A 10,889-nucleotide genomic window follows, 5' to 3' on the forward strand; every position below is an offset into this window, starting at 1 on the left:
GATTGAATAGTTGAACAACAACCTCTTTATTTTGGGTTATTCCTTGATTGGCTCCCTAAAGTTTTACAAGTTTTTGTTTTGCCCACTACGTTTCTTTAAATACCGAGATGACCCTCTTTTGTGTTTTTTGATGCATTGAGTAAAAGTCCAATTTAAACCCTCTAATTCTACCCTTTTTTTTCTTTTTTCTTCTTTGTTTCGGCTTTTTGGTAAAAAATTAAAGGTTTATTTCTCAAATAGCCCCCAACTTCGTGACCAGCTTCCTCCCTAGCTCCCTACTTTATCAAAAATACCCAGATGACCCCCTTTTTGAGTTACCGTTATAACTCCGTTAACCAGTCATATTTTCTCTCTCCTCCATCTCATCATCTCTCTCTGCCACCTCATCTTCTTCACCGGCGATGGTCGTTGACCGACCAATTTTCCGGCCGGCAACCTTCAAACCCTAAAAAAATATTCTCTTCTCTCCCTCTCTCTCTCTCCTGTTTTCTCTCTCTTCTTCTTTCTCTCTCCTATTTCTCTCTGTTCTAACTCTCTCTCTATAATGGTCGGCTAAGGGGGGAACCCTTCGTCGGCCATTATAGAGATAGATAGTGAGAAGAGAGGGGAAGAGAGAGAAAGAAGAAGAGAGAGAAAACATGAGAGAGGGAGGAAGAAGAAGAGGAAAAAAATTTAGGGTTTGAAGTTCGCTGGCCGAAAAATTGGTCGGCCGGCGACCTTCGGCGCTAAAGATGAGGTGGCGAGAAGATGAGGTGGCGAGGAGAGATGATGAGATGGAGGAGAGTGAAAATATGACTGGTTAACGGAGTTAAAACGGTAACTCAAAAAGGGGGTCATTTAGGTATTTTTGATAAAGTATGAGGCTAGGTAGGAAGCAGTTCACAAAGTTGGGAGCTATTTGGGAAATAACCCAAAATAAAAAGAAGATGAAGATAAAAAGTTAAAGAGAGAAGTAAAATGGACTAAAGCAGAATTATAGAAGGGAAAAGACAAAAAAGTAAAAATGGAAAATTTAATTTTGACTTTTTTGTCAATGCATCAAAAAACATAAAAGCCAGTCATCTCAATATTTAGCAAACTACGGGGACCACGGGTGACGCGTGACACTGGTCACCCTTTAGGGGGTCAATCGAAAAGTAACTCTTTTTTTCAGTCCCTTAGTCAAAGTTCAAATAATTAGGCAAATACCCTTAGACACTAATTTTACATTTGTTTGATGTTGTTGACTCTGTAGCTCTTTTTAATTTGGCTTAAGTCAACACGGGTCAAGGGGCATGACTAAATTTGAGAAGAAAAAGAGGGTTAGATTGAAACCCTAAATAGTTAGGTGACACATGTACTCAACCCTCCTCGAAAGTGATATGGAGGGTCTCCATGAGTAAATGCAAGGATTGGAGAGGACTAACCTAACAGATATTTGGTTGTTTTGGATTTTTGACTGGTAGATGGATGGACAGTGAAAATGTTAGGGCCTTAGGGGTAGCTACATTTTGACTAACCATGCCATTAGTTGTAGCAACCTTTCTATCCTCCTTCCTTCCTTCCTTCCTTGAATGCTCTTCACTTCCCTCCCCAACTACAAGGGTATTTTGGGCTCCACTTTGAGCATATTAACAAAGTGGAGCATTTCCGGTTCAATACCAATTTGAAACATTAGTGTTACTTACTATTTTTATAATTTAAAAAAAAAAAAAAATTCTATCTAATGCAACACTCAATTTGGTTCTTAAAGTAATTTAACAACATTTAATTCTACAAACATTTCTAATGCAAGACCAAAAAAACCCTAAATGTCCTTCGTGACAAGTATCAGTTAAGATTCTCTTTCGTAGATGACACTGTTGAGATCTTCTATTCAAAAGACATCTTCAATGCAACACTATAAAACTTAAAAATTACTTAGGTGACGTTTCATAGATGTGTAGTTTTCTTAATGTAGAAAATGTTGATGCGGACAAATGAGGTCCTCAAAAAGAATGAGACATTTTGGAATTAAACTAGGTTTCCGCGGCGTCCATAGGACGCAGCAGATCTCTCTTGGCTAACGCCGTAAAATTCTCAAATTCTTCCTACAAATTATCAACTTCATATAAGAGAAGAGAGAGTTGTAGGGGATAAAAAAGAGAGATAAATATAATCGTATGTGTTTGGTTGAGGGCAAGTGATTTATGAAGTTTAGGTATTGTAACTGATTTAGTAGAGAGATCCTAACCGACTAATTTAGTGGGAAGATACCTTTGTGAAATCGTGAGAGATAAGTAGAATGAGAAGAAACGTGGGCAGTAATTATTCTAGAGATGTCCTAACTGATTTTGGTATTTGAATAAATATAATTATTAACACTACTACCCCTCTATTTTGAGTCGTTACAAAAAGAGGATTTAATAGTAGTCGTTGAATATAATCTTTATCAAACTCCCAATAAAAATGGACGGGGTCAGACTTATACCTCACCTAACCGACTGATCTGTTTTGAATAATAGATATTGTCACGTCATTTTAAAAGGTGGCTAATATACGGACAACCATATTTCTTAAGTGGACAACAAAATTGGGTCTAAATAAATTTATTTCAAGGCATCTAAATTGAAGGATTTAAATCTAAAGTGTACTATTCTTTCTTCTTCATCATCACTATTTCCACCGGCAACAACATACAATAACCAGCCAATCACCACCGGCAAGCACCATTTTTTCCGGCGACTACCACCATGTTCGTGTTCTTCACCCCTTCTTCATCTTCATCTTATCATCTAGCTACCAACCCATCATCTCATCTCTCTCTCTCTCTCTCTCTCTCTCTCTCTCTCTCTCTCTCTTCTTTCTTTGGTTTATAAAAAATTAGGGTTTTTGTTGTGCCAGTGGGTGCCGCAGGCGAAGGAGTTCTTCCCCTTCCTCTGTTGAAATTTAGCAATATATGTTTCCAATATCACAAGCACATCTCTAAAAAGCAAGTCATGTAAAAGCATATGTGATTTTAGTCTAGCTTTACTAGACTGAGAAGAACACACCATAATGAAGTTCAAGCTCAATTAAGGGGTTACCTCAACCTCATATGTTGGTCTTAGGTATAGTTGGAAGTACAGTAAGAATGTGAAGGATGTTTATGACATGTAGGAGAATATTGATACTGGACTTCTTGAGTCTCCCATAGGATGCCCTAATTTGCACAAACTGGAAGTTGGAGGATGCCCTAATTTGCAGAGTTTTAGATGTTTGTGGGTTCGCTTAGATTGACCCTTGTGATAAAATCCGAGTTTTTTCTAAAGAAAAAAAAAGGGGGAGAGATGCAGAGGAGAAGATGTGTTGTTGGTGGTGATGAAGATAAAGAGGGTGAAACATGAAGACTATGAACATGATTGTAGTTGGTGAAGATGGTGATGAAGAAGAAAAAATTGTGTATTTAGTTTTAGGTCCTTCAATTTGATCTCCTCAAATTATAAATATTTACACCCCATTCATGGTTGTCCATCTAAGAAATTCGTTTGTCCACCTATTGGCGACCTTTTAAAATCTATATTGGATTTTGTTTTGGAGGGAGTTTTTTATCAAGCCTTTACAAATTCTAGGTAGTTTTTTTTTTTTTTTGTTGAACAATTCTAGGTAGTTGTTTTTCAAATTAAGTCTTGTATTTGGAGATGCTCTAAGATATTTCAAGAAGAAACTCAATATTTGAAATTCTTTTTTAGGACCTCAATTATCCACATCAACATTTTATATTTATGATGTCAAAAAATGGTTTTAGTTTATTACTCAGTATACAAAGATTCAGCAAACCCAACAATGAATTACTCTTCGTTATTATGGGATGTCCTAACTGATTTTGGTGAAATGGTTGTTTTGTTATATAAAGATCCTAACCGAATAATTTAGAGGAAGATACGTTGGTGAAATCGTGAGAGAGATGTAGAATGAGAAGAAATGTGGGCAGTAATTATTCTAGAGATGTCCTAACTGATTTTGGTATTTGAAAATAATTATTGACACTACTACCCTTCTATTTTGAGTCGTTACAAAAAGAGGATTTAATAGTAGTCGTTGAATGTAATCTTTATCAAACTCACAATAAAAATGGACGGTCAGACTTATACATCACGGAACCGACCGACCTGTTTTATTATAATAGACATTGTCACATCATTTTAAAATCTATATTGGATTTTGTTTTGGAGGGAGTATTATTCTGGGGATGTCCTAACTGCTTTTGGTATTTGAAAAACCATAATTATTGACATTACTACCCCTCTATTTTGAGTCGTTACAAAAAGAAGATTTAATAGTAGTCGTTGAATGTAATCTTTATCAAACTCTCAATAAAAATTGACGGGGTCAGACTTATACCCTCAATAAAAATTGATATTACTACCCCTCTATTTTGCAGTGGTCCAGTGGATATACTCTTACCACACAGTCCTCTGCCGCCCCTTGGACTGAAAGAAGACAATGGTGCATTTTGTTGGCTTGGTTACATTTTTTAGGTGGCCAGTATGGGGGATATTCAAAGTGATGTTAGGGATACAATTTTAAATGGAGTAACTTTTTCGGACAACTTTAAAAAAAAAAAACTTTTTCGGACAAAAGATTCATGGTGTCGCGAAATTACATGAAGACCGGCATATTGAAGAAACAAGAAAAAATTTCGGAATACAAAATTTTAAAAAGAAAATGTACGTTTTATTATATTTTCTTGGTACAAAATTTTAAGGAGACGTTACTTTTGTCAAATTTTTTGGGACTTTATCTTCCTCTCCTACTCCCTTTCTCTCTTCCTCTTTCTATTTATTCTTATGAAGGAGTAGGTCTCTTTCGTCAGAATCCAGATTGGTTTGGGGAACTATCTGTTCGCACTAAACGAGCTGGCTTTGGGAAATACAAAATGAACTGGAATTAATCCAGGACCCGACAAGATTCCAATAGAGGAGACTTTCCCCTACGCTAGGATAAATAGAGAGATAGGAGGAGGAGGAGGAGAAGGAGGCAATGGTTGTTGCAGTGTTAAGGTTTGGGGGAAACACTTTCTTGTTTCCACAAAGCGGTGGCCTACACTAACCCCTCCATCTTTTTTTTTAAGTACCCCCTCCATCTTTATTCCTTGGCACACGGTATCTCCACCGCTCATTGATCTTGTAAACCTGCCACACTGTCTTCTCAGTTCTCACATGGGTTTCATTGTGGAGGGTTAGAATCCCTCAACCGTTAAGGGTTTGAAACTAGAGTTCCCAATAAAATCGTAGAGAAAGGGAAGGAGCAGGTGGTGGTGTGGTCAGCGGTGGTGAGTGAATAAGATGAAATTGTCAAGAGAAAAGACAAAAAAATAAATTGTGTAAGCGTCCCGAACCTACACTCAAACTTAGTGTCATAGTCTGTCGGTGTGGAACAAACCCTCGCACCACAGTCAGAGGCGGCTAAGCGAGAACAAATTTGTACATGTGGAGATCCACTGTGTCGTACTCAGACGGAGAGGGTGAATCGTGTATCACCAATGTCGAGGCTTTTTGAGGGGACTCGTAGAGTCTTCGCTAAGACAAAAACTCCACTCCTGTAGACTTGTATCTTGGGACGACACACTAAGACTGCATTTCTAACATAAAACAAAGTTGAGCTTCAACTCATTTTTGAGTATCTAGGGACGACATACTATTTTGGAGTGTCCCAGAAGCACCCACCTTTTTTAAGGTCAGGGCTACATGGACAGGCTATCCTACTAAGTAGACAATAAGGGTTTTCTTATCGAGTTTGTTCAAATAGATTTTTTTTTTTTTTTTTTAACTGTTTCAAATAGATTTTCTTATTCTATGAATCATACCCATCGGAAAATTTTGGTTGCATAAAATGGAGAAACTCTAACAATTTACATTTCAAATTCCAAGTATCTAACACCTAATAGACTCTTAAGTTTATATATTTGCTTTCAACAAAAAAAAGTATCTAACACCTATTAATGTTGAATAATTTGGTATGAGTTAAAAAGTGAAACCAAACCTCATCAATACCATTTACTGATTATCTATGGGACACAAAACCATTATTTATGGGAGATTTGAAAAAAAAAATTGTTGAAGAGGGAGATTTGAAATTGACCAAACTCTTGGATCAATATTAGGGCTACAGCCCCCATATTTTTCAGCCTTCATCTGATCTGTGGAATATTAACATTCTTCTCAAGTCCCACAATATGACCATAAAACTTCAAAGAAAAAACCAGAGTGATCAAAGAAGAAAGAAAATAAATGAAGGAAACAAAAGGTATGTCTTAATGGTTTAGATTTCTAAAAGAAGCAGAAGGAAACTAAATATAAGATGAGTTTCAACCTCACAGAACTGAAAATAATACCATGTTATATAGTATATCCTAAGTACTTCAAAAAGAAAGAGATAACAAAAATGAAAAGTGCGAGTCTAGGTAAAATGCAGTCGAAATACTTATCCATCGAGTTGTTGCAAGGTCTACGAAACAAAATCCCACATCAACGATTAGCCTTGGCAACACGTTCGATCTCATCTTTCTTCTTAATGGCGTAACTGTTCATGCATCAACAGAACAACAATTAATCAGAGAAAAGGCAAATAAAGTACAGATAAAATGAACTCAGAGAGCTAGAGAGAGAATTTGTTTCACATTACCTGTTTGAAGAACCCTTGGCAGCATTTACAAGCTCATCAGCTAGGCACTCAGCAATTGTCTTGACATTCCTAAAAGCACTCTCACGAGCACCGGTTGTGAGCAGATAAATAGCTTGGTTGACACGCCTGAGGGGAGATATATCAACAGCTTGTCGCCTCACAACACCAGCTGACCCAATTCTAGTAGCATCTTCTCTTGGTCCACTGCACAAGTAACAAAAACACAACACTAATTATGCCAGTGAAATACGAATTGAAGATGAAGTAGTTGGTTTTTGTAAGTTAGATCTCGGGTGAGATTTCACTATGTTTGTTTTACTCTAACTCATCATGTATGACTCGTTTGAATGGCCAATTTGAGTTGATTTTGATTCCATTTCAATGAGACGATTCAGATCCAGAAAATTTAAAGTCAGATAATTACAAAAAAAGCACCCTCAAAAGTTGGAAACCTGGAAAGGTTGGACTGTGATGCCCATTGTGGAATAGTAATATGTTTGTCTCACCATTGAGGAAAGCAGTGTCTGCCTCTTGGCCATTGGATTGATGGTCCTCTATAAAATCATTTTAAAAAAAGATGAACCAAACAATCAACCTTGTCTTAAGCTCATTCAGAGGAAAAACTGTGTAGATTAATATCGGGCTTGAATTGGATTTTTGAGTCTCTGAACAAGTCTTACATGTAGTCCATTTCATAATGCCTAAGATTGAGTATTGATATTTATAAAATTAAGAATAACCACATCTACTATACTGGTAGGAGTAGACATAACAATGATTGGGCTTGGGTAATTTGAGAACCCAATGTTAAGTACTATTTGGTTATGTTGAGTTCCTGTTTTTATTACCTGTTGATCACAGCATCAACAATGACTTGAATAGGGTTGAGATCTGTAAGGAGATGAATGATATCCATTGCATGCTTCACAATACGCACAGCCATTAGCTTCTTTCCGTTGTTGCGACCGTGCATCATAAGGGAATTGGTCAGCCTCTCGACGATGGGGCATTGAGCTTTCCTGAACCTTTTAGCAGAGTATCTACCAGCAGTGTGTGGGATATATGTTGCATGTCTAGTTGTAACACCGATGTAATCCACCAAAGATATATCAGCAACCTATACACAACATGTGATGATGATTATGAGAATAATTATCTAGTACCATGACAGAAAAATAACTTTATATCAACAATGAGTATTGAATACAATGAATTCAACAAAATCAAGCTATTATGACATATAGAATCAAAAGAAATTCATAAATCGAAGTCCATTTCGTCTAGAGAAATAATAATCTAAAAGGAGTTACCAACTTGAGTTACCAACTTGACTCTAAACTTCTACTTTGGGGAGTAGCTATTTTTGGTGGTTTCATCTGTGTGGGTGTTGGTAAGAAGCCGATTATTTCATATTGCATCCATTGATGTATAGATAGACATAAACATTAGGTTCTGATATGAATAGGTTCAGGTATAAATGGATCCCCCTTTTCTGTGAATTGTCCTCAGATGTTCCAAATGCAAAAAAGTGCTTCATTTTGCAAACTTCAATCAGTGCTCACCATCTTCATCCGCTTTATTTACTAGCACTTTTCACTGTAAAACAACCCATTTCACGAGACATCTAAAGTTCGCCTCTACGTTTTATTCCAAATGAAGCTTCAAAAGCCCTGTACCAGTCTTGTGTTTCTCCGAAGAAAACTCACATATTTATGTGACAAGGCCTTCTATTTCCTTAAGAATATCAGGTTACACAATTTCCTAATTATCTGATCTACCATATTTACTATTTTGTGTAAAGGCAGACCTAATACTATTAGGGTTGAGTCAACTTCCTGTGATGTTTTAACAAATGAGTATTGTAAGCAAACAGTGAAGAATATATTAAGAATCCATAAAACAGATTTATCATATTAAATCAATATCACAACCACATACTGTGGAAAATGTTCATGTCAAACTCTGAAACCCTAAAGTAATTTCAATTCAAATGTCAACAAATAACAATCTTACAAATATGACATTGAAGAGTAAATCAGTAGTCAGAAACTATCACGATGTGTTTTTAATGATCTGAGATTTCAGATTTGAACTAACACAAAATCAGTACTTAGAATATCAGATCTTATAACACATAAGAATAAGCAGGAGTTACTAAAGAAACTAAGAAAAAGAATATCAGAGAAGATTAAAGAAGAAGAAGAATTAAGTAGTTAGGGTTTCAGCGGAAAGACAAACCGCGATGTCGTCGAAGGACCACTTGTTAAAGAGCTTGACATCGGATTGAGGTGCGACGACCTCCGACACAGCTCCTGATTCCGTCGTCATATTGATTTCACGCAGCTTCTCTTTCTGCTTCCTCCGCTAAAACCCTAATACTCTCACTTCTCTATCTCTCTGCTACCAATTTATACGAACAAAATACGACTCAGAGTTAGGGTAGAGGTAGACCCTCCCTCCTAGGGCTGAGAAAACGTCCGGAAACCCGGCCCTAACCGCCCGGACCGAGAAGAGCCCGGCTCGGGCGTACGCGGGCAGTTATATCGGGTGGAAGTAGGGCTGGGAAAAAAGACCGTTGACCGTGAACAGCCCGGTGTCCGCCCGAGTCCGGGGACGTCCGAGACCGCCCGAAATCCGAACGGATCAAGACCGGACCGCCCGAGTAGAGTTGTCGGGTCGTTCTCGATTTTGAAGCACTGACCGGATGCTATATTACCAAGGCCGGACCGCCCGGACCGATATCTTAATAACCGTTAGATTAAAACAATTAGATCACGTTACCAACCGTTGGATCAAGGGTTTTTCCCTGGGTATAAATCGATTTTTCATTCAACCCAACCTCATTACTCTCGTCTCATCTCTCTCTCTCATCTCCCGAACTCTCGTCTCCTCTCTGTCTCAGCTCTCTCTCTCGTCTCCTCTCTCTATCTCAACTCCTCTCTGTCTCATCTCTCTCACTCGTCTCGTCTCGTCTACTCTCTGTCTCATCTACTCTCTGTCTCATAGTTAAAGAAGAAGAAGAAAGAAGTGGAAGAAGAACAGACTTGAAGAAGAATAACGTTGAACAAGAACGAAGAAGAAAAACAACAAATAGATCGCCCGAAGACGAACAACAAATACATGCGAAGATCTGTTTTTTAAGATCTATTGGTTCTTAAGATTTAGTTCTTGTTGTTTCTTTTTAACATTTGTTTCATATTGTTTCTTTATAAGTCTGTTTGTTCTTGTTTCTTCTTAAGAGGTGATGAAGATCTATTTCTTTAAGATCTATTATTCTTCTTGATATCTATTTCTTCTTGTTTCTTCTCATCATCTTGATTCACAAATTTACCCTAATTTTAGCCCTAATTTTGGCCCTAAAATTTGCCCTAATTTGACCCTAAAAGTTGCCCTAATTGATTTATTTAGTGCGGAACCCGGACCGAACCGGACCGATACCCGGCTACCCGAAGAAAAGATTCAGCTACGGGCGGGCTTTGGGCAGACGACTTTGAGGTTTTGACCGGACCGGACCGACCGAAATTTCCATCGGGCATATTGATGTTGGGCCCGGACTGCCCGAGCCCGATTGAAATCGTACCGCGGGTAAGCCCGACCGGACCGATTCCCAACCCTAGGTGGAAGTGGGTGGGACTCGGGTAAAGCCTCCAACCCGAGTCCCAGCTCATTACACCCGCTCGTTACATGTCCGCTACCTGAAGCTCGAAATCTACTCGCTACTCGTCCGCCTGTTAGATACGCCCGGCACCCGAGTCCAATCACGTGATCCAACGGCTGAGACATCCACAGTCGTTGGATTAGAAGGGGTTAGACTAAAACCCTAGCTTCGCCTTCATCACATCTATAATTACCCCCCAAACCCTCTTATGTCTCTTTACAAACCACCACCACTCCACCGCCCCCTTCTCTAGTCCTATTACTTCTTTGAATCCCTCTCTCTCTTTAGTCTTTACCCTAACTCCTAAGTCCCTAAGACCCTAACTGAAGCTTCTCTGAATCTCTCACTCTCTTTGCTCTTTGAAGATAGACAATGGTTAGTAACATAACCTCTACATCTCTCTGTAACCCTCTTCTAGTATACTCTTCTCTAAGAATCTCTTATTTCTAAGATGCCAAAGGATCCTAAGGATGAATGTTTGGCCGGTACACCGATGATCTACGGATCAGATGAGGTGTTTTGAAGCTTTAAAACTTCACTTTAGGTGAATATTACTTTTATTTGAAGGATAATCCGATTTGTAGTTTCTTGTATAAAGGAGATGTAA

At 38.2% G+C, this 10,889-nt stretch overlaps 1 protein-coding gene across 1 annotated transcript; it reads right to left on the reverse strand.

Moving 5' to 3' along the window:
• Positions 1-6,249: 6,249 nt before the first annotated feature.
• Positions 6,250-9,062, reverse strand: LOC147566798 (small ribosomal subunit protein uS7). The gene is made up of 4 exons (XM_086653350.1): positions 8,863-9,062; positions 7,473-7,741; positions 6,625-6,828; positions 6,250-6,522 (listed from the first exon to the last, which is right to left on the reverse strand). The coding sequence occupies exons 1-4, from the start codon at positions 8,950-8,952 to the stop codon at positions 6,468-6,470; spliced, it is 618 nt and encodes a 205-aa protein (XP_086509476.1). The 5' UTR covers positions 8,953-9,062; the 3' UTR covers positions 6,250-6,467.
• Positions 9,063-10,889: the final 1,827 nt, after the last annotated feature.

Source organism: Eschscholzia californica, unplaced genomic scaffold, assembly GCF_041429995.1.
Source record: "Eschscholzia californica isolate CP2 unplaced genomic scaffold, dmEscCali1.0.p SCAF_1, whole genome shotgun sequence".
NCBI lineage: Eukaryota > Viridiplantae > Streptophyta > Magnoliopsida > Ranunculales > Papaveraceae > Eschscholzia > Eschscholzia californica.